At 45.9% G+C, this 23,634-nt stretch overlaps 3 protein-coding genes across 4 annotated transcripts in view; 2 read left to right on the top strand and 1 right to left on the bottom strand.

Annotated features, from left to right (window-relative positions):
* Positions 1 to 10,909, bottom strand: part of dzank1 (double zinc ribbon and ankyrin repeat domains 1) — a 14,934-nt gene extending 4,025 nt beyond the window's left edge. The window contains exons 1-16 of one of the 2 annotated variants that reach the window (XM_020620262.1): positions 10,815 to 10,909; positions 9,848 to 9,972; positions 9,088 to 9,235; positions 7,013 to 7,118; positions 6,757 to 6,820; positions 5,634 to 5,749; positions 5,476 to 5,546; positions 4,926 to 5,043; positions 4,551 to 4,664; positions 3,631 to 3,714; positions 3,386 to 3,508; positions 2,496 to 2,657; positions 2,205 to 2,421; positions 1,856 to 1,959; positions 1,324 to 1,407; positions 1,114 to 1,213 (exon numbers count right to left, since the gene is read on the bottom strand). In XM_020620262.1, the coding sequence (XP_020475918.1) occupies positions 1,114 to 1,213; positions 1,324 to 1,407; positions 1,856 to 1,959; positions 2,205 to 2,421; positions 2,496 to 2,657; positions 3,386 to 3,508; positions 3,631 to 3,714; positions 4,551 to 4,664; positions 4,926 to 5,043; positions 5,476 to 5,546; positions 5,634 to 5,749; positions 6,757 to 6,820; positions 7,013 to 7,118; positions 9,088 to 9,235; positions 9,848 to 9,956 (1,720 nt within the window). In that variant the 5' untranslated portion in view covers positions 9,957 to 9,972; positions 10,815 to 10,909. The remainder of the gene's footprint in view (positions 1 to 1,113; positions 1,214 to 1,323; positions 1,408 to 1,855; positions 1,960 to 2,204; positions 2,422 to 2,495; positions 2,658 to 3,385; positions 3,509 to 3,630; positions 3,715 to 4,550; positions 4,665 to 4,925; positions 5,044 to 5,475; positions 5,547 to 5,633; positions 5,750 to 6,756; positions 6,821 to 7,012; positions 7,119 to 9,087; positions 9,236 to 9,847; positions 9,973 to 10,814) is intronic. The other variant, XM_020620263.1, reaches the window with a different exon arrangement.
* Positions 10,910 to 11,526: 617 nt separating this feature from the next.
* polr3f (polymerase (RNA) III (DNA directed) polypeptide F) lies at positions 11,527 to 17,731 on the top strand. Its single transcript, XM_020620264.1, has 9 exons — positions 11,527 to 11,722; positions 13,063 to 13,180; positions 13,317 to 13,384; positions 14,866 to 14,933; positions 15,010 to 15,122; positions 15,965 to 16,108; positions 16,874 to 16,981; positions 17,281 to 17,472; positions 17,551 to 17,731. The coding sequence occupies exons 1-9, from the start codon at positions 11,661 to 11,663 to the stop codon at positions 17,626 to 17,628; spliced, it is 951 nt and encodes a 316-aa protein (XP_020475920.1). The 5' UTR covers positions 11,527 to 11,660; the 3' UTR covers positions 17,629 to 17,731.
* A 1,592-nt stretch (positions 17,732 to 19,323) lies between these two features.
* LOC109971833 (spectrin beta chain, non-erythrocytic 1-like) overlaps positions 19,324 to 23,634 on the top strand; it is a 51,873-nt gene continuing 47,562 nt past the window's right edge. The window contains 1 exon segment of the mRNA XM_020620339.1: positions 19,324 to 19,501. The gene's annotated coding sequence lies outside the window, so the exon portion shown is untranslated.

Below are 23,634 nucleotides of genomic sequence, written 5' to 3'. Positions count from 1 at the left end.
CCCTCCCACCCCCTGTATCAACCGCAGCCAATGAGATCTCCTCTCCTTCCTCATGTCCACTATCATCTCCTTCGTCTTGTCAATGTTGAGGCTGAGATTATTGTCCTTGCACCAAGACACCAGACCGGCCACCTCCCTCCTGTAGGCTGCTTCGTCCCTGCCAGTGATGCGACCTATTACTGTGGTGTCGTCTGCAAACTTCAGGATGATGTTGTCTTTGTGGGAGGCGGCACAGTCGTGGGTGAACAGGGTGTAGAGGATGGGACTGAGGACACATCCCTGGGGGGGGCTAGTGTTTGTATCAATGCTGGCTGAAGTCCTATTGCCAATCCTGACAGTCTGGGGCCTGCCAGTCAGAAAGTCCAGGAGCCAGTCACAGAGGGTGGGGTGCAGACCTAGTGTGGACAGTTTGTGGGTGAGTTTGTTGGGGACAACTGGGTTGAAGGTGGAGCTGTAGTCAATGAAGAGTATCCTGATGTAGGAGTCTCCATTTTCCAGGTGAGAAAGGGAATAGTGGAGGGCAGCCACGCGATGAGGTGGCCCTGTTGGGCCGGTAGGCATACTGCAGGGGGCCCAGGGTGTCCAGTATACTGCTCTGAATGCGGGCCAGCACCACTCTCTCAAAACACTTCATAATAATTGGGGTGAGTGCCACTGGCCTGTAGTCGTTCAGGCAGGTGACCGGGCTCTTCTTGGGAAGGGGGACGATGGTTGTGGCCTTAAAGTGGTCTTATTGGCCCCTAAGGCACCAACCATGAACCCTGTTTCTTCATTGCATTTGTTTTTATAAATATATTGTATGTGTTTTAGTTATGAATGATGCTAAATCAGTGTGATGCAGTGACATTAAACCCAAGGGAACAATAAAGTTTATCTAATCATATCTTGCAACACAGTGCAGCTGAACAGCAGCACAACCTGCAGCCTCCACAGTGATCACATGGGTGAACAGCACCTCTGTGACACAGTCTGAACACAAACTGAACATTATCACCTTCAGGAAGGAGGATTCACTACAGCACTGATAGATCAGACCGACTTAGTTTGACACGGGTTCCTAATAAACTGACCATTGAGTGCATGTAAATATGTACATACAGGAATCATTCTTACTGGTCGTGCTGCGGTCGGCTGATTTCTCTGTAACGCTGCTCAGACCTGCAGGCATAACATCACCACCTGCTGGCTCTGCAGCGCCACCTTCAGGACCAACCTGGGACCAGACATATATTCAAGCTCAACTTTTTAATAAGACATAAGAATTTTAAAAAATCTCAATAAGTTTATGTCCTGATCTTGTCAGGTCACATGTTTTGGACGCACCTCTTTTATTTCCCTTCCGGCCAGGACGAAACGAAGGGTCAGACTGACTTCATACTGATCTTCCTGAATCACAGCAGAAACCATCTGAAGGAGAGCAGCAACACAACACACACAGGAAGTGAACCACATCGCGCTGGCACCTGCTCAGGTGGTTCTGGTGCCTGCCAACCTGAACATGTTTCCCACCGAGTCTGAACCCAAGCCAACCTTTTGGCAGACGTCTAAACCTGATTCAGTCACACAGTGAGTGGTGTGAAAATAAAGAATGTCACTTTCGGCTTTTCCCGTTTAGGGGTCGCCACAGCGAGTCGTCACACTGACAATTCGCATGTTGACATTTGGCACGTGTTTTACTCCAGATGCCCTTCCTGATGCAACCCTGATTCCTACCCGGGCCGCAGTGGCGAGAGCGCTGCGCCTTAACCACTAGCCTACCAGGGACGGCCTAGCCTAGGTGTGACAGTTCGTTTAATAATCTGGTTAATTTGTCCAACAGGTGATGTCACTGATGTGCAGGTGAGGTGCAGCATACCCGGCCCAGGCGAGGCTCTCCCAGCAGTGTCCTGAAGGGGGCGTTGTTCTGAGCGTAACTCCTCAGATGAGCACACATATGATCTAGCTGCTTCCTCCAGTAACCTGAAAACACCAGTAGGTCAGAAGACAACCAGCCCCACCTGTAAAACAACAGCAGCCCCGACCCCCAACACTCGCTCTCTCTCAGGGCTTATGACATACACAGCAGAAGGAGAAGCAGTAATATCTATGGTACTGTATCTCTTCTGAGCCTGAGCGTGATCAGTACTAGTAGTAGTAGTACTGTACATCTGCCAGGAGTGGCAGTATCATTAGTAGTGGTATTAGTAGTAGTAGTAATATTTAACCTCTTCCTGGGCTGATGGCGGTCAGCAGTGGTTGGCGGTCTCTGGTGGCATGCTCTCTGCTAAGCTGTAGCACCCTCTGCTGCTCCTTCCTGTGGAGCTCAGTGGCTGATGGGAAATAGAGTCCTACAGTCTGTGTACACTGATCCACAGTGGGCGGGGCTACCTTCACAGTGGGGGCACGGCGTGAGGATGTGGCCTTCCAGGTGGCAGTTGAGGTCTGCTCATACACAGGTGCATCAGATACTGTATTATGAAGTGTGTGAATGGCATGATGTGAGTGCTGTAGCATACCTGGTTGGGGGCGCTGCCCTTGACAGCTTGTGTGGCGTTACTGCGGGATGTGGGCGGGGCCGGTGGCTCCAGGTAGACACCACACACTGCGCAATAAGAGGCGTATGGATGTCCGCTTGCTCCACATCGCCTACACATCACATAGCTGGCTGCATGGCCGGGCTACAAACATACATCGCATCACAACATATTCCAAAATGTTTCACTCCCCACACTAGCTTAGCACAAAATAGTATCGGGGGAAACTGGTAACACAATCTAATAACTATCATTTACAGTGAGGATTAAGTCATCCAACATTAGCAGGGTTAATAACTATCATTTACAGTGAGGATTATGCTAAGTCATCCAACATTAGCAGGGCGCTAACTGTACATTTAGAGCCCGTCTTAGTGATTCTGTATTTCCTATAGGGTTTGATGGTTAACATTGATCCATCATTAACTGGAAGGCTTATTAAGGGGTGGCTGTGGCTCAGGAGATAGAGCGGGTCGTCTCCCAACTGGAAGGAAGGCGGTTCGATTCCTGGCTTCTTCAGTCTATATGTTGTCCTTGAGTGAGACACTAAATTCCCCTGTTGCTATGTGTGAGTGTTTTGGAGGGTGAGTGGGCAAATAGTGTGAAAGCGCTGTGGGTGTGCCGCAGTGCGTAGAAAAGCACTTTACAAGTATAAGACTGTTTAAGGTGGAACAGTTTCCCTTTGCTTCCCGTCTTTGTGCTGAGCTAAACACATTTTGTCTTTGGATGACAGAGAGACAGTTCCCCTGATAAGGAGTCAAACTGTGGTCAGCAGCTGGACGCCGATGTGCACGCTCAGTTACTGCTTGTCTCTGCAGTATTGTGTGATGCGGTACAATTGTGAGTTCAGGTGTGTTCAGGTATGTGCTCACCTTGGAGCCGCACCAGTCACAGTATCGGGCATCACCTCGGTTCATACGTTTACACCTGGAGCAGGACAACGTCTTGCTGTGAGCTGACGAGACCGAGGGGGCGCTGTTACCGACCCTCACCGCCTACAGCAACAACAACAACAACAACAACACAGAATACAAACAATACGTTAATATGTTTTTGGAGATGAGCCAGTAAAAACAGAGTAAATGTCATACATGCAGTGTTTGTGTGCAGGCATTACCGGCTGCAGGCGGCTCTCACAGGTCAAACACCTGGAGATGTGAGCTGGATTCCCACTTCCACAGCAAACACACACCACGTGATCCTACATAACAAACACACACAAGGGAGGCTGTGTCTCAGGTGGTAGAGCAGTTTGTCCCCTAATCCTAGAGTTGGGGGTTCGATCCTTGGCTACTACAGTTCACATGCTGTGGGTAGGACGCTGAGTTGAGTTGCTCCTGGTGAATGTTTGTGTGTGCGAGTGGTCTTATAGTGTAAAGCACTTGAAGTGCACCTCCTTGTATAGAAAAGCGTTATATAAGATCTTTAACCAGACAGTTACTGCTGATGTGTGAGATTTTATTGCAAAACATAAATACTGACAGAAAGCACAGAGACATACATCAAGAAAATAAAGATAAAATGTTATGATAAAGTTTTAATTTCATTGAGAAAAGTTGTAATTTCATGAGGAAGTAAAAAGGTCAGAAGAAGGTCATCGATTTGTAAGAAAAGCATTGAAGTCAAAAGCTAACGCCTTTTGCAAATAGTAATTTTTACAAAACATGGCTTTAATAGATGAAAGTTGTAATTTTACAGAAAACATTATAACTCGCTTTACAAAAAAGTTTTTTGAGGAGTTGTCATTTTGTGTCTCCATGAAGAGAGAAAATGTGTGTACGAAAAAAAAAGTTGGATGGATAAAATCTGTAAGAACAGTCAGAATTACAGTATGTGAGAATAAGACTAAAAATAAGAATGAATGAGATGAAAAAATAACAATACTACAATAAAGTCAGGAAAAAATATCTTAGGAGAACAAAGATCAAATGAAGTTAAACATATTTTTGAGAAAATAATCTTCTAGCTTCACACTGAACAGGTGAAACTCCTGATGCAGGTGTTTCTGTGTAAAATGGGTGTATTTACTGTATATACCTGCAGTGCAAGCGTGGCCTGTGGCTGTAGCTGCTGGTGGATGGAGGCCTCACAGATCAAACAGGTGTGGGTGTTGGCAGGGACCACAGTGTTACAGAACACACAACGAACTGTCTGATAACAAAAAGATACACATGGACTCACTAGGCCTAGTAAAGTACACACGAGACGCCTCAAAACATCCTGAGGAACAAGGTTTCAACAAATGGTGACTATAATGGGTTAAAAATTTTAAAAATGTCAATGTTTGGGCAGGCCACAAAATGTTCACATCTGAACTCATGACACAGTACTGACTACACTGCTGTATTCATATAGTCACTGTAGAGTGCACCTGGGACGTCATCAGGTGTAGTTCAGGTGTAGGTGCAGTACCTGTCCTCCCTCAGTAGGGGGCAGCCTCTGTCCAGGTAACGGAGGAACCACAGCTCCACACTGAGCACAGAACCGAGCAAAAGGATCTGAAGGGCGAAAACTCAAACACTGAGCGCACCTGGACAAACAGGTACAGACACAGGCAGGTATGTTGTTAAGCTGCTGGTTTCATATTTACTTCATAATATTTGGAATTTGTTCATTTCGTGATTTTCATCATGAACTCTTCCAGTTTTTGAAGAAGCTCAAGTGAAGCTTCAGGTCCATATAGCCAGATTCACATTTGCTCCTATAAGGCCAAAAGTATGTGGACATCCCTGTCAGCTTCAATTCACCAGCTGAAACCAAGAGCTGCCCCTCCACCATGGGAGAGATGGAATCAGCTGATTCTGGCTGTCGGGAACACACACAGATGGATATTTGAAATGAGCAGAAACACGCATTAAGCTGTCCACATACTTTTGGCCATAAGTAGAAGATTTGCCCCAATGGAAATCTTCTGGGAGAAAAAGAAACGTATCTGCTAACAGATTAGTGTCTCTGTCCATACCGCAGGAAGTCTGTCTCTCGGTGGATTCGGGACGTCTGTGTGCTGCTCAGCTGCTTGAACGTGCCCGAATTCTGACAGGCAGGAAACAACAAACTAAAAATCACCAGACAGTAGTTTGGTATTAGCTTGAATGAGTCTGTGTAGTTTGCTCTGTTTACCGCTGACTGGGAATGTTGGCAAGATCCAGACTGGGCTACCAAGGGGCTGGGAAAGCCTAGTCGACTGTTCAGAATACGAGGACCTGATTGAGGAGAACTGTCTTCCATCCTTGGCCCTGGATACAAACATTAACACTAGCATTATTCTTGGTCCACTGCTGTTCATCTTATTCTTTTTAATCTGTTCCTCAATATCCACTTTTATGCAGATGACACTGTTTTATATGTGTAAATGTATGTTTAATTTGCACTAAGCTAGGCTACATGTCCTGGGCCCTACCACCAAGGCCTTCCCAACATGGCAGTGTTGTGTTAGAAAATTAACTAGTTTGATGTTCTTTTCATGTTCTTGGTTCAGAGTAGTACAGTAGTAGTAGTCAGTACTGTAGTCAGTACAGTACAAGTCTTAATAAGTACAATAGTTGGAGATTAAGTTAGATTTGTTTTCGTGACCCATGGCTAACTAGACCCCAGATGACTACAAGATGGACCACTGACTTGCTTGTTGGCTACCGGCCACAGACTGTATATTAATGTAAACTGGACAAACTTGGAGTTGCTGAAGGTGGATTTTCTCTCTTTTGATAGAGCTCGGCTAACAGTTTTTTTCTGTTTCCAGTCTTTGTGCTACACTAGGCTCCACTGATTAGCTATAACCCATTACCAAAAAATCAGAAAAACTAGATGTTTGTAGCTATTGTAAAATGGTCCAGCTTCAGACAAATAATATAATGTTAGTTCTGGTAACCAGAACGTCAAGTCAATAAAAATCATATTTTCATAGAAGCCTCATCAGCTAGCTCAGTGTGCTATGGTAAGCTAAACATGCCCTTTTTTCTTTTTCTTTTTTTGTGGCTGAAAATGACTCCATTTACAGCAGTTAAGATAGCAATTAGCCCCTGCATCCAGTCTTTGTGCTAGGCTAAGCTAGGCTAAACACATGAAACTGAAACATCTGACTCTGGAAAAACCAGAATTGTTTTAATCTCACCCTCGCTATTTACAGTACTTGAACACAGTTAGAACAACTGCAGTATTTAACTGAATATTTTAATTCTTCTTGCAATTTTCTGTACATTTTCAGCTGCTTCATGTGTTTGAAATTAGAAAAGACAGCGCAGACCTGCAGGCTTCAGTGAAGAACCAGCAGTATTCTCAGGATAGCAGGAAGCTCCTTCAGATGGACACTGAAATAAAAGCAGCAGAATGTGGAAGAAACAGGGGACATAATACTTTACAGTATTTAAAAACCCTTTACTGTATTTTAAGACACCTTTAAAAAGAGTTAAATCTGGTAGAAGGATGATGGAAGATGTTGATTCTATGGAGAGGCAGGTGGCTCTACAGCTGATGGAAAATGTAATCTGGTGTTTGACTACCTGCTGGTCATTCTGCAGGACGTTGTCCTCATTCTCAGTCCTGCTGTTTGAATCCACAGGTTCGACAGAGAAAACTTTGGTCACCATGGAGCTCTCCCTGCCGTCACTGTAGACACACAACTTTTTAATAAAAAATAAAAAGTGATAATATCACAGATGCTCTACAGAGAATCAAAGAAGTCTTTTCAAGACTCTGTAGCAGGTCCGGCTGCCTCTGACAGATTAGGTCAGATTCTGATTTAGTTCCTAGAAATACCTGTTGGTGCAGTTTTGGGAGCAGAAGTTATTTCAGTGCTAGAGCTACACCTCAGATGTCAGACTCTGTATTTAATCAATTCTCTTGTGCTTTAGTCAGTTATGGTGTTAATGTATTTATTCTTTTCTCCCTGCAACACTGAAGACACTATTATTGTTGATGTTTTGTAGCAACACAGTAAAGATACAGATGGGGAACCTTAATTTGTAAGCTGCAGGTGTTCCTGTTGATTGTGGTCTCACTGTCAGCTTTATGCTATTAACTGCTCCTGTGGTGTTACTGTACGTGTACATCACCAGCTTTCTGACAGACAGGAAGCAGCAGGTGAGGCTGGGGAAAACCACATCCAGCACCCAGACTATCAGCACACCAACGACCTACACCAGCAAATGCATCTCAGAGGATCCCTCTGTTAAACTCCTGAAGTTCAAGTCAAGTCATAGTGTTTATTGCCATATGCACAGTTAGGAAATGTGTTTCCTACTTGGCCGTCCACATGAATGCCACACAATACAAGTGAAATATAAAGTAGATAAGCAGGTAACACAAATCTAAGGCACTTTAAAACAGCAAATGAAAGAAGTATAATAGAAATACAACAAGAACACAATATAATGTAGAGAGAATGTATGCTACATGGGAGCTGTTCTCCCTACTGTGGTAAATGCTCTGCAGAGAGGGCAGTGGAGTCCTGGTGATCTTCTCCACAGTCTTTACCACTCTCTGCAGGCGCTAGTGGTCCATAGCAGTAGTGCTGCCATACCAGACAGTGATGCAGCTGGTCAAGATGCTCTCAATGATGCAGATGTAGAAATTGCTGAGGATCCTAGGCGACATGCCAAACCAGGGTTTGTTTGTTTCAGTCTTTGTCTGTAAGCTGGATACAGGAACAAAGAAATGTGATCTGAGCGTCCAAGGTGGGGGCGGGGTGCAGCCCTGTATGCACCACGTATGTTACTGTAAACATGATCCAAAGTGTTCTTGCACCAGACCAGCCACCTCCCTCCAGTAGGCTGCTTCGTCCCCACCAGTGATGCGACCTATCACTGCGGTGTTGTCTGTGAACTTTAGGATGATGTTGTCTTTGTGGGAGTAAGTTTGGAGTTTGCCCACAGTCGTGGGTGAACAGGGTGTAGAGGATGGGACTGAGGACACTTCCTTGTGGGGTGCCGATGTTCGTGATGATGGTGGTTGAGGTTCTATTGCCAATCCTGACAGTCTGGGGCCTGCCAGTTAGAAAGTCCAGGACAGGCCAGTGACAGCAGATGACACAGCGATCATTGGTCTCATCCGAGACGGTGGTGAGTGGTGAGCCTACAGACGGGTCCTGTGGTGCAGTCATAACAACCTGGAGCTGAACACGCTCAGAACAGTGGAGATGTCAGTGGACTTTAGGAAGTCTTAATCCTGGTGAGCAAGAAAAGAGGGGTGTGTGTGTGTGTGTGTGTGTGTGTGTGTGTGTGTGTGTGTGTGTGTGTGTGTGTGTGTGTGTGTGTGTGAAGCAGCGGTGTTGTTTCTCCACTGGCACCTTTGGAGAAGTAGTGTTAAGCTGCTTGCACATCTCATCATAGTAAGTTTTTGTTTCACTCAGTGGCTCTAAAGTTGGACATGTGAGATGTCTCCATGCACTGGCCTTTAAAATGAGTTTTCTCCACAAAGACAAGAAAAGATGAACTTTGGAAAAATGAAGCAAACTCCAAACTTACTGTAATAATATCATTAACCCTGCAGGCATAAACTGGTGGTTCTAATTCAAGAATTTAAAAAGAATGAAGTGATAAATAACCCGACAGGTTGGTGACTGTCAGGGGAGCAGTACCTGGTCACAGCCACAGCTCTGACAGACACTCTACCAGCAGGCAGTAGGATCGGCTTGCTGTACTTCCTGCTGCTGCCGGCTGACCCCCGCTGCACTGCCTCTGGCTTCGACCCATCCAGAGTGTAGATGATCAACACACCTGGAGTGTCTGCACACACAGATACACACATCCACACAGATACTATGTATTACAAACGAACATGCACATATGAAATATAAACATATATACATACTGGCTACACACACATCTCGCCGCTCACCAGGTCACATTTGAACAACTTCAGATCATAGAACATGTTATGTTTTCTCAGTGTAAATCTGTGTTTGCAGAGGAGAGTATAAGGTTTTGTCTTGTAAGTGTAATGAGCATCATTCACTGAGGTGACTGGGAACCAACTTATATACCAGTATCCAGTTCTTACATCTACCCATGAGCTACAGTCAGGATGTAGTTAGCCTAGCTTAGCATAAAGACTGGAGCCTGTTCAAGGACATGTCAGCAGACTAAAGACTCCTCAGTCACTGTGTGATGGCAGCTCCAGGATCTGACTCCTGAAAGAGGATATTTGTTTACATGAGATGCTTTTATTGTCTCATTTCCACAAGAAAACATGAACATTGTCTGTGAGGATTTCAGGGTTGAACGCAGGCCTCCGTCTGCCCCAACATGCTGACAACCTGAGTCCTCCACACCTGATGCTGAGTAGAAAAAAAAGGATGATGATGATGATGAAGGACAGGCAGGTGTGTGTGGTTGTACCTGACTGGATGGAGACAGGTGTGTTGGTGTTGATGTGGTTCTTGGCTCTGTGTGTCTGCAGGGGGATGATGGGAATGATGAGCGGAGCTGACACCGCTCCCGCTGTCATGACGACCACTGTCTACCTGTAAGTTATTCAATCAGTGATGGAGATGATTAACTGCCTGTTATTCAAGCAGCAGGGCAAAGATGTACTCAGAGTTACAAACAAAACAATGCAAAAGTACTCAGGAACTAATGACTAACTTGACTTGGAATACAAGTACCTCAAAATTAAGTACAGTGGGGTTGTATAAAAGTACTTCATTACTTTGCTTCACCGGAGAAAAAACCTCCAACGTCAGTCAGATTCAGTCTGTTCAGAAATACTCTACAAAGACAACTGTGACACATTTGCAGGGGGATTGTAGATTTAATGGACTGTTCCTTTAAAGGACTGATGCTTGTTGGGTAGTTATCACACTTTGTTTGTCCTGCTCATTATTACTTATTTATTTATTAGTCTTCCTTTCTATACTCTCTTTTGACTCCATTAGCCTACTCATATTTATACTCACCTGCATTCACAAATATCACGTTAGTGCACTACATGGAATCTGAATAATCCCCCGGCCACCACTGTTATTTTCATGTTTACTGCCTTTATCATTTTATTTCATCACATTTTAATGTTGCTGTTTATGTTGAGACCACAGTGAATTCCTTGTACCTGCTAATTTAGTTTGATTTGATTCTGACTCTGATACACTATTTTCACTGTTTTCCACAAATCAGTTTTCTAAGCAAGCAACGTCCTCTGAACACTGTCAAAATCAGGGAGCCTACGTGTGGTAGCTGGACACTTCTACTGCGTTTGGCCCGCTAATTTTGACTGAGATTGAGTTCGAAGCAGAACTTGAACAGAAGATTAAAACGGATTTATGCATTTTCCCTTTAAACTGAGTAGCGTTGATAAACAGTTTCTTACCTCAAATTAAAATACAGGTGAGACGGAGGAGGGTTTGTTACAAAAGCGTCACCATAGAAACGACCTCGGGCGGCGCATGCGCACATCTAAAAAGTGTGAAGGCAGTGGGCGTGGCTAAAAAGAAAACTGGATCGTATGCTACTTTTCTCTTTTTTTAACGTTCAACATGCCACGAAAGACGCCCAGAAGAAGACAAAATAGGCGCTAGAATTGTGAAAACATTAAATAAACTTAAAGCCTTATAATATGTTATCACTTTCATCAAAAAGAGAAAATATTTCTGTATAATGACAAATAAGCCTAATAAGTAATGCAGCTCAACATAGTAGTTTCGGTGACCTTATAACTTCTTTAGAACAGAAAAAACTACAAAGATTCTCGGCTATTTTCTCAAAGTTAGAGACTCATCACAAATTTCTTACAGACTTTCTGTATCGGGCTACCCTGTTTTTAACATCTCTGGTATCTTCCTTATCATGATAAATTATCGGAGTTAATTAAATTTATTCAACAAGCCAAGAGAGTCATTTTAAGGTTATGTTAAATGTCTGTTTTTGCGCACTTTTGTTGTTCTTGTGTAGCTTTTATATACCCTACTTTATTCTTTCTTTATTTGGAAATAACAGGCTGATCAGTAACAAGTGAAAGCACTGGCGACTGTTGTTTTTATGTATTTCTGTTTGTTCATCACCGTTTTTTGTTTTATAAACAGGCACTTTTCAGGACGCGCCCGTCGGCAGCTAACTTCAGAGGACCCCGAGCTAGCATGTCTGCATTGACCGTATGCTACCAGGCTAATAATCTGAGTGGCTCGGACGAAAAGCTACATCCGACGGAGTTAAAAAAATGGAGGAAGTCAAAGTAAAGAAGGAGATTGATCTTTCAGACCCCGCCGAGATTGAGAACAGGTTAGACGTACAACGTTAGCGGTTTTACATCTGAGCCGATGGTGCTGTTTTGTTGGAGAGAGGATTGACCTGACATGCGCCAACATTCTGTCAGATTTTGTGTTTTCTTTGCTATCATTAGACACAGAGGACACATTGCCCAAGTAAATACGTTTTTAGAACTGCATTGAACATATTGTAAATTCGGTGTCTATTCAAGACAGAAGCTACATATGTCGCCAAAATCTGGATAGTTGCTGGTCTTTTAACCCTTCTGTTATGTTGTGGGTCAATTTGACCCACAACATAACTGCTGAGCAGGCATCACCTGAGAAATGAACATAACAGGAAGGTTCCCTCCTGTTATGTTCATTTCTTCATATCAAATACTTGTCTCATTTAAAGCAGTTATGTTCGTGGGTCAATTGTCGTGGGTCTCCTTTGGCTGCCCCGCTTGAGGAGTCTGATGAAGGAACAGTCTCTAAGCATCACAGGACCTTTTCCTCTAACAGGGCATTTTACTGAATTGAGGTCAAATTGGAGTTTTAATGCGTTGATGAACTCAAGTATTTTACTTTTAGATTTAGGAAAAACACTTTCATACCTAGAATACAGCAGCATGGGGGTTATTGTACCCAGAATGTGGTTTAAATTCCCCACAGCCCTCGACTGACGGCTGGGCGAGTAGAATGATGTCCAACTGACAAAACAATACTTTGAATCATCAGCTTCATAGTTTTATTGACCAGTAATAATAATACTCAAAATTAAAACAACTATAAGCTTCAGCCCTCTGTGATACCCTGGCAACCTGTCCGGGGTGGACCCCGCCTCTCGCCCACTGTCAGATTGGTTCCAACCCCCGCGACCCTCACCGGGATCAGCGGTATAGATCAGGGATGGATGGATGGATGGAAGTTGCACGACCGCTAAATAAAAGTTTCATTTTGGAGTTTTTATTCTGCTGTAAAACAATCATTTTTGATAGACTTATATTTTCTTTCTTTGTTTAATAAAACAAGCCAAATTAGTCAGATTTAAACAGAAATGTGTCTGTAATACAGACAGAAACTAATCGATAATGGATGAAGATACCAGACCATGAATGTGACACTCGACATGTTTCACTTAGAACAAATGCTTCTGTTGATTTAAAGCAACATTTTTGTTATTAATCAGTAAGCTTCATCAATAACCTGTCAGAAAATAGTAAAAGACGTCGTTCACAGTTTCTCAGAGTCCAGCGTGACGTCTTCAGACCCAGAGAAACTTGGCTTCACTGTGACAGTAGATAAGTTCTCTGTCAGTCGATTAATCGACTCATCGTTTTGAGTGTGTGTGTGTGTATGTGTGTGTCGCAGGATCAAAGAGCTGTGCCAGCAGTTTCCTCACGGCATCACAGACCAGGTGATACAGAATGACCTGCCTCACCTGGAGCCTCAGCAGAGAGCCATGGCCATCAACAAGCTGTTGTCACTGGTCAGTCTGATGATGTCACTGCTCACTCCTCTCTCCTGATTGGCCAGCTGGTTGTGCATCTCATCATTACCTGCGCAGTCTGACTGATTAGCTGTTGATGTCAGCTGATCTAAACTTATCATATGACCTGTTTCAGGGTCAGCTGGACCTGCTGAGGAACAGTTCAGGTCTCTTGTACAGACTGAAGGATTCTCAGAGCACCAGGTACACACACACCCATCCAGATATATGCACAGGTGTGCAGACACATACAGTACACACACAGGTCCATACTGAGCTACACAGGTACACATCACCTGGTCACGTCTTCCTTGCCCATCTTCTCACAGTGTCTCTTGTCTTATCACACTCATGTTCTCACAAAGTTCAGTGGTAAAGCGTAGCAGCATGACACGCCATTATGGAACAATAGTGGGAAGTTTTATTTCTGCTAAGGATACCAACAAAAAGAAAAATGATGTTTGGATTTTAATCACAGACAATGTGAATGCCATAGGGTCTGGCCAGAGGAGGACCACAGACCAAATCAAATTGCGGTGGAAGAATCTTAAGGCCAGGGCAACAAAGGACCATGCTGAAGCCAAAAACCCACAAACAGGCAACAAGCCATTTAAGAGGGGGGATTACACAGATGTGGTCCTCGACATCATTGGAGGTGAGAAGTCGCAAGCTCTTCATGGTATTCAAGGTGTTGTAGGGGATGGCGAGCCTTGGATTGAGGAGGAGGAGGTGAATCTGCCAGTTCCTCCTGAGGCTGATCCAGAGAGCGTATTTATATTGAATCTCAGCTCTGTTCCTGAGGAAGAAGCTGGATCCTCATTGGTTGAGCCAGTGGTAGTTGCCACAGGATCTCAGAGCAAAGGCTTGAAGCGCCCTTCATCAAACAAAGATGATGATTACAAGGCACTTCTGCAAAAAGAGACTGAAAGGGCAGAAGCACAGCTTCATCTGGCAGAGGAACAACTGACTCTGACCAAACTGCAGCAAACCAAGGCCAGACTTGAGATCCGCCTCCTAAAGGCTACGCTCAGACAAGCTGGTCTCTCCACATCAGATGAGGAAGTCTGAAATTAGTGTGGAGTATTTGACATTAGATCACTTTTCGTAATTCAATACATCTATATTTGAAACTTGTTATAAATATCCTCGATGTACAGTGTTTGTGTTGTAGGTCTCAGATGAGCGGACTGCTGGAAGAGGATGGGGTGGGGTTTTTCTTGTGTTTAGTTTCTTTTAAATTTAAATAATAAACGTATATTGACTAATAAACGTATATTGACCCCACACTGGCTATTCTACTTGTTGCTCTTTACATATCTATAGTTCTACATTGTGATTTCCTATCCTGTTTGAGCACTGGTTATCCAGATTTGGTGATCCTGAAAAGTTCCTATCCGGATCAGATTGATCCAATCCGATGTTGCTTTGAAAAACTGGCTCAAGAAGTAAGCTGGATTACGTGATCACGGATCGCAAAAAAAGGATTACTGAATCCGGATCAATTTTATCCGGATTAAATCTTTTGAAAAACCGGGCCAAGGGGTGACGCTGTGGTGAAACGGTGTGTTTCACTGAAACGTGTGACATCATCCAGGTGATGAGGCGTCAGTGCAGGCGCTGTGTGGCACCTGATGGTCTGGACTGGTCTGTAAATCTGACCTGCTTTTGTTTCTGTTGTGCTTCAGTAAGATGAAAGGTTCAGACAACCAGGAGAAGCTGGTTTATCAGATCATTGAGGACGCAGGAAACAAAGGTAACTGCACCAACACTGGCCACCTGTCCCGGTTTGTACCTGGGCACAGGTTCGAACGTGTGTCTGGTTTCTGCAGGGATCTGGAGCAGAGATATCCGCTTCAAGAGTAACCTTCCTTTGACCGAGATCAACAAGATCCTGAAGAACCTGGAGAGCAAGAAACTCATCAAAGCTGTGAAATCTGTCGCTGTGAGTCCTTCATTAATCTACAACCCAGTCCAGTGTTTCCTGCACATACAACTGACTTGGCTGGGCTGCTCAGCCAAATTAACAGCTGCCCACTTTTATTATTAGAAATTATCTGTTTGAGAGAACGACACATCGGTGATCAATTCACTGGCAAACAGTTTCCCCTCGCTCTTGATTTTCTGCCGCACACAGCGGCACAGACCAAAATCATAGTGTATGCAGCGTGTAGCACCTCGCGTACATTTCGAATGAGGCTTGCACTCGTGTCTGTACCAGGCGTGTGTTCACTTGCACATTGAAAACCACCGGTGTGAAAACAGCGCAGAGGAGCTACAGAAACTCCTTGGAGAAAAGAAACTATGTCCAAATCTCCAAAAAATAGTAAACAGTGAAACACACATGTACGGTGTACCCAGCCCGCGGTAAACCAGCAAACACAAGCTACACACATCTCAAAAAGAACTGTGTGCTCAGTGGTAACAGAGCGCCAGCACACGTGGGAAAGCTGAGGAGTTCAAGCAGTGTGATTAATGACCCGCTCAGTTTGTTTTGAATGTGAGAGGGTCAGGGAGAGATGTGGGAGAGGAGGGCCTCAGCCAACATGGTGCTGTGGGAGAGCCAGGCCTGGTGGACAGCAATGAGCACAGAGGCCTCATAGTATCACTCTTTATTAAATAAATACATTTATTTATGAAAGCCTTCACCCAGCCAGGACGCCACGGTCCTGTGCAGACTCCTGGACCCTCAGAGCAGAACCTCTGCTGGTTGTCTTTGTTCCTCATCAGCTGATCCTGCTGGGATACCGGTGTCTCTCTTGACAGTTGCATGTTTCTGGTGTGCAGGCGTCCAAGAAGAAGGTGTACATGCTGTACAACCTGCAGCCGGACCGCTCAGTGACGGGGGGCGCCTGGTACAGCGACCAGGACTTTGAGTCCGAGTTCGTTGAAGTTCTGAACCAGCAGTGTTTCAAGTTCCTCCAGAGTAAGGTACAGCAGATTTTACTTAAACATTTAAGCCCCTGCTCTCAGAGTTTTGTCTCGGTTATAGTTATTACTGACTGACACAGGAGGCCCACACAGCAAAGTCTGATCCGACAGTTTGCAGGAGCGACCAACTGTGGATCTGTGTCCTAACTGGCGTGTGCTTTGGAATGATTTGTGTTTTGCTGTTGTAACGAGAGTCGGTGGGGGCAGCGACGTTTCTGTCTATACGTTTGCTATGGAAATGACAAATACAGTCCCAGTGAAAGATGAAGAATTGAACATCCAGTCCATCCAATTCAACTGCATCTCGCTGCTGACCTGAACATAAATGGTTCCTCCAAATGCAGCTGAATAGAATAAAGTGAAATTCATCAAACTAAACTCAAAACAAATGTTTGAGACTCGGACTGCAAAGTGAAGACTCTTTAGAAACCTCAAGAATAAAGTTCCATGTGTAATTATGATGTTTCTCCACTTTGATCATGTTCAGTCTTGTCACTACAGCCACGAATACCCCTCACGTTATGGAAAGCTGAAGTTTGTCCATCCGTGTACTTGGGTGAACGTTGTTATTTATGTTTATTGCCCTCATTTGTGCTCTCTGACTGTCAAAGTGGTTTTCACAGAGCTCATGTCATCAGTCACACTGATCCAGTAGATAGAATTGATCAGAGAACAAGGTCTGTGTTCAGTATGGGTCTTTGGGCCTGATGGTTCAGGTGTGGTAGTTGGTCACATGACCCTCAGGCTGTGTGTTTGTGTATTCAGGCTGAAGCAGCGAGGGACAGCAAACAGAGCCCGATGGTCCAGAGGAACAGCTCCTTCGCCACCTCGCATGAAGTCTGGAAGTACATCTGTGAGCTGGGAATCAGCAAGGTGATGCTCTAATAGCCCCGCCCCTTCCCTGACATCACACACCTCAAACTGACCACTCGAGATTATAGCCGCCTGCTGAGCAAAGACGAGCCACTTACGGCTGCATCAACACCTCAGGCCTTAATGTTCAGCTCTGGTGTTTCAGTCACCTCTGACCTTGTGTCACTGCTGCCTGTCCGTGTGTGTCAGCCATGTGCGTAGATGTAACTGAAATGTGATTCATGTGCGCACAGAGCTTCTAGTAGGAGTAAAATGCAGAATCAGACACTGCTGCCAGTGTGACCGACAGGTGTTTACAGGTGGATCTGTCCATGGACGACATCGAGACCATCCTGAACACACTAATCTATGACGGGAAGGCGGAGATGACCGTCATCGCCGCCAAGGAGGGAACGGTGGGCAGCGTGGATGGACAGATGAAGCTTTACCGTGGAGTGAACCCCATCATCCAGCCCACGGGGCTGGTGAAGACACCCTGCGGACTCTGCCCGGTAGGGCACACACCCAGACGTGGTTTCTGTTGAAGGACCGCACCACAGCTTTTGCTGACTTCCTGTTTTCCTCCTCAGGTGTTTGACGACTGTCATGAAGGAGGAGAAATCTCTCCGTCCACCTGCATCTACATGACGGAGTGGCTGGAGTTCTGACAGCTGCTCGTCTCTCTGCTCTTTTGTCTGTGATGAAAACCTGTTGACTTTCCACTGATCTGTGATGTCCTTTGTTTTTATTTAATAAAACAGAAAACCTGAAGGTGCGTTCCTGTTTTCTTTGATGTAACTGCTGTGACATCATGTCTCCACTGGCAAGGCAAGGTTATTTATACAGCACATTTTATACACAAACACTAATGCTGTGCTTTCTTCAGTTTTATACATGCAGTGGTTCTTCACTGCAGTAAAAGTAGAAAACCACAGTAAAAATACCGTCAGGCATTCAGCAGGTTAGTGAAGTACAAAGGTATCAGTACCCAAATGTCCCTCAAGTACCAACAGTACCGGTACTCGTCCTGCAGAACGGCCCGTGTCCCAGTAACGTCTCTGATACTGGATCATAGTGACTAATTACTGTGTCCATCACTTTAATGCTGCAGCTGGTAAAGGTGGAGCTGATGGTAACTACCTTATATACTCAACACAGTGCTGAGTTGTGGTTTGATAGCAGGGTGTAGTTCCTACTGTGTGCTCTGTGAACTCCGCCTTATTGTGACTGTTCTGTAGTGGAGCCTGTCAATGCAGCATCAGGTACGTGCCTCTGTTTTGCACGTGTTGATCCAGTGTTTCCATCAGACATCGATACAGAGCTCCATCAGGCTGTAATGGGCCCAGTGCTGATGCTCAGCACAGATCACTTTACTCCACCCTTTCATATTGAACCGTCCCAGAGCTCAGGAAGCACCCCCCATCCCCTGATACTGTAACATCTTATTGATCCAGGTTATGTTCTGTTCATCCATCACAAACACTCCTTGTCCTTTGTTCTGTCTGTGTGCAGACCCTAAATACAACAGTACCCATGAGCCTCAGCAGCTGTTACATCACGTTCACAACAGTAAACTGCAGCTACTTTTGGGTTTTTCCTCTGACAGCAGCTGACTAACAGCTGCAGATCCATTAAATACATTAATCATTGATGAGCGCAGGCTCTGCTGACACTGAGGGTTAGGGTGACATCACTTCCTGCTTAGACCGAACACAGTTTCACACACTAACTGTTTAGGTATTTATCGAAGTCCCAGTCTCTGTTTTGCAGTAAGAGGAAGTGATCATGAACATATCAGTGGACCCCGAGCCAGGGGCCCTTCGATTAGAGCCGCCGTTGGTTGCATCACATGCACTAACCACTGCATCACCATGCCACCCCCAAGCAGGATTGGTTGGGTTCTCCTCTAACACTGTGAGGACTGGCCCTTACTCTGTAGCCTGAGGTGACTGTTGCTGTGACTTGGCGCTATACAAATAAAGTTGAACAGAATAGAATTGAACTGGTTCCGTCCTGCTGGACGTGTGGTCCTGGTGTCAGACCGACTACATGCTGTCTGCTCTCCACAGGGTGGACCCTTCCATGACATGAGCTGCAGACCCAGACCCCCCCCACCCCCAAGCTGTACATGTTCAGGATGTAGTGGACTCTGCAGCCTGCAGGTGGCGCTGACACCGCTTCGGTTTAGCCTCTGTAGCTTTCATGACGCTGTAGTTTTATGATTTGTTTCAGAGATGTGTCCCTGAACGCAGCACAGTCTACTCAGAAATAAAAGCTGAAAACCAGGATCCCAGTGTGATCCAGAGCCTGCCGGGCCCACGCTGACGCAGCCTCTGATGGAGGAGGAGGAGGAGGAGGAGGAGCTGGAGGAGGAAGAAGAGGATTTGGGGGGGGCAGTGCGGATTCTTTCCCGTCATTCCCTGCAGCAGCAGCAGCAGAGGGCGGCGCCCCCCTCCGCCTCTCGGTCCGTCTCTCCGTCCTCTCCCGCTGGACTCTTCTTCAGCTCAGCTCAACTTTGGAGGCTCGGTGTGTCCTGCGCAGGGGAGTCGCTCCTGTCTTATACCGCGTCTCTGTTGTTGCTGTGATTGGAGCTGTGCGTGGGAGGGGACACACGGAGTCCCTCATCCTCCGCAAACTTCATGTTGGTGGACTCGGCTGCGCGGGTCGGACACCCGGAGGCCCAGTGCGTTCTCCCGGCCCGATAGGCGCCCCGTGGCCGTACCGCGGTGCGCCTCAGCCCGTATGCCGACTGCTCGTATCCCCGCAGCCATTAGTCTCAGTAGGAGGATGAGGGATAATAACGGTGCGCCATGCATGGACGCAAAACAGGCGTGGCCGCGGGAGGAGGAGGTGATGTGCGTGTGACTGTATGTGTGTTCGGGACAATAAACACCGGAGCTTCTCATCGACATAAACCCTACTCACTCATCTGCCGCTGTGCCCCACAGGAGATACTGGAAACACGGGCTAGGGGCCGAGCGGAGCAGGCCTCTCTCTCCAGAATACCCCAGTTACACAGACATGTTGGCTTTCTGCTCGGTGGCTCCTCCGTGGAGGTCCCGTGTTCTGTCAGATTTTGCTACCTTGTCGAGATATACTACCTTGTTCTTGTATCTATGGACTGACTAACCCCGCCCCAATCCATCCCCCTAACCCTAACCACTTTGTGAACGGTGGGTAGCACGTCTTGATAGGTAGCAAAATCTGACACCGGGTAACTACAGAACCGTATGTCAAACTGGACCTGGACCAGACCGAACACTCCAGCAGCACCAGGTTTTAGGAGGGCTCGGTTTCAGGGGCCCTGGTCCAGGTCCAGGAGCAGCGTTTGCTGTGTCTAAAGCAAGAAAACTAAACAGAAACCAACAAAACACCGCGTGACAACAGGTCTAGGTGTGTTTCAGACAAAAGTGTTTGGTTCCGAAAATGTTCTGGCAACGTTTTTCTAAAGTTCAGAAAGTCAGTTGCCCCTTTGCTGGTCCCTGAAGCACCGATTCTTTTAGGTTCGGAGCTGGAGGTTTGAGAAAAGGGGATGTGGACAGTTTTGTTATGTTCTGACATTTGATTGGTTTAACAAAGATTAATTTGGTTTTGGATGTTTTTGGAAACATCGACTGATCAATGTGGGTAATAGAAACTTATGATTAGTTGCAGCCCTAGATGCAACATCTCTGCTGAATGCTCCACCTTGTTGTAAACATTTCATTACATAACATTTGTTACCAAAATGTTCTTATAAACAAATGTGGGAAAATTTCTGACAACAGTTTTTAGTCCTGGAGACATTTCGGCAGTTGTTAGTTTTTCCAAAGCCAGCAAAGTGCCAGCATTCTTACACCTCCTTTAATGTTCCCATAATGTTCCCATAATGTTCCTTGTGTTGTTATTTTCAAATGGAGGCTTTTTACAAACCTAAGCCCAAGTTCAGGGAATGTGGAGACATTTGCTTCGGCAGAGCGTATGGAGAACGGTTCTATTAAAAACAAGCTCTTGGTATTAAATATGGTGTGTTAAAGACGCACCGTGGCAGCTTCCAGCCTTCAGTATTTGGTTGTAGGAACGTTGTGGAAGTGTTTTTCCAAAGCCTGGCCTTCCTCTGCTGCTCCTGTGACTGCAGCTTTCATAGAACTACAGCCAGTTCAGTGACCGATGAACAAGGCGTTTATGAAGAAAGACGTGTCAGAACAGTGGCGGGTTCCAGCTCGGTGAAGTGATGACTGGAGCTCAGGAAACTTTAGACATTTTACTCTTCATTTCCTTGACATCTAGATCAACAGGAGTGTACAGTACATTAACTAATGGTTTTTGTCGTCAGCACAACATCTAATATCTGCGTTACCTCCAGATGTTCTCCAGATGTACTTCAGTGGTAATGTAACCATGAGAGGGCGCAGCGCGCTGTCTGCTGGGGAGGCTCTGGGAGGACATCCTTGTATCTAGGACGGTTGCAGAAGGTTGCAGATGAGTTGACACCTGCTCCGTTGTATTAGCAAGGCTTACGTGTTGCTCCAGCACCTGACTACGCCGTCGACTAGAGTTTGACACTGTAAAAAGTTGCTGAGAGTTGGGTATTAATCGACCATCTGATGGATGGTAGTGGATGGCTGGTGAAAATAAACAAATGGTTTTCAGTCATGTCTCCAGTAACGGCTCCACACATCAGCTGGTCTGGCCAGTGTCAGCTTCAGTGCTGCTTCTGGGGAAACTGGATCCGTTTGAATATTCTCTTTAGAAATTCTGCTGAATCAAGACTAAAGATGGTGGTCAGTTGTCGTGCGGCGTCGACAGACTTGCCCTTGTATTCCAGACACCTCACCTGGACTAAACCTCGTCAACATCAGCTGTGCCAGCTGTTGACAGCCTTTGTGTGACAGTGATTTCAATTCAGGTTTGGGCACATTAGTTTTGATTAACTCCTTAAAGCTTAAAGCAACTTGTGTTCAGACGCAAAACGTGCGGCTTCTGTCGCACAACTGCTCTGTGTGAGGCGCCAGCATCGTGCAGGACTCCTCCCGCTGTCAGGGACGTTCTATCAAACACAAAGGCCACAGGCCGTTTTCTAGTAAGGCTCTCTGCTCCCTGTTCAGATGTGTGGGAAGAGAAACGCACAAAGAAAAGGCAAGAAGCTGCGACTGCACTAGACGGCGTCGAGGAACATGGACGGCTTGACCGCCTGACGAGGGAGCAGCTGTTCCCTAGTGAAGTCCAGGGCCGGTATTAATATGGCGAAGGGCTCAATAAAGTGTGCTGTGCACATGGCCAGTCCAACAGGCTCATTCCCTGTCATTTTAAAGTGATGTTTGTCATATGAGTGTGTCCACTCTGTGGGTCATGTTTACTGGGACCCCAGGGTCAGGGGGCCTGGGCCCCGACAGGCCCGCTCGGTTCAGTCGTGTGAAAATCACCAGTTTAAAATGAAGTATTAAACTCTGACCCTCATCCCAAGCAAAGTCCCTCACGTGACTAGACACAACGGGATGTGTAACGACCACACAGTCACAAAACACTGCCGAGACTCAGCATGACGACAGAAGCAATGAAGAAGATGCACGGTGACCGCAGAGACGAGAAGACACAGCTCTGCTACCGTTATGATACGTAGAAGAGAAGCAGCATGTTGGCCTGCAGACACGGCAAATGGAGTTTTCACATGTGATTCAGCAGAAGCCTGTTGTGTTCAGCTCGTCTGTGCTGACCACAGATCAGGGATGGAGCTGCTCTGTGTGGAAGGGTGGGGTCAGCTAAACAGGAAATGACTGTGTGTTTGTAAGGCTATCTTTGTGAGGACCGCTTTGCTCTGGGTGCAAGGGCGTTGTCCAGCCCTTTCTCTGTTGAAGGCTCAGACCTGTTTTGGGGTTCAGGTTTAGATTAGGGCACATCTCCAGGAAGTAGATGGCAGTAGTGGAACATCCTCTGAAGAGGTGGAAACCTGACTGTGTGTGTTCACTAATCCAATAGTATTACCTGAGTGTCCTGGGCTAGAACAACAAAATGCTTACCGTTAGCGTCACAGTTAGCACTTGTTTTCATCTCTTTTTTTTTTCTTTTTATGAATTGCCACTTCTGTTTCTAACAAAACATGTTGTTTTGTTAGGGACCCAAAGAGAATCAGTTTGTGTGACATAAATGAGGACACACACTAATATTCACAAGTGACAGGCTGAACGACACTAATGCCGTAATGGATGGCTACAGAGCGCTCGCTAACGGCGTCACCCTGGCGCCAGAGTTGCAGCTGTTGAGCACACCCAGCAGAGACATGACATGGCAGCTGTTTGGTCAACATGTCAGACAGGTGACACACACCTGCTGTGTGTGCACATATTAACACTGTGGGGACTTTGGCCCAAACAGCCCCCACACTGTGAGTCACGGCTAAGACCTGGTTTAAACTCGGAGCTTAAAGTCTTGATGTAAATCAGTGAAATGTCTCTAACTAACTGTGTGTGCATGCACATGCTTCTATGGCTTTGTGAGGACCGGTCAGAGTCTTTTCTTGGAGTCGCTTTGAGGACATTTCTGCCTTATGAGGACATGTCTTCACTGAGGACCTGTTATCCGGTTCTGGCTCCTTCAGAGGGCTGTTTGAAGGTTCTGACCTGTGGTTAGGGGTCAGGTCGAGGTCGGGGTGTGTGTGTTGTGTGTTTCCTCAGTTGGGACTGGCAGGCTCAGAG

The sequence above is a fragment of the Monopterus albus genome, unplaced genomic scaffold, assembly GCF_001952655.1.
Source record: "Monopterus albus unplaced genomic scaffold, M_albus_1.0 scaffold235.1, whole genome shotgun sequence".
Classification (NCBI taxonomy): domain Eukaryota; kingdom Metazoa; phylum Chordata; class Actinopteri; order Synbranchiformes; family Synbranchidae; genus Monopterus; species Monopterus albus.
Note: the sequence above shows the minus strand (reverse complement) of the source record. Positions and strands in the feature narration are given on the sequence as shown.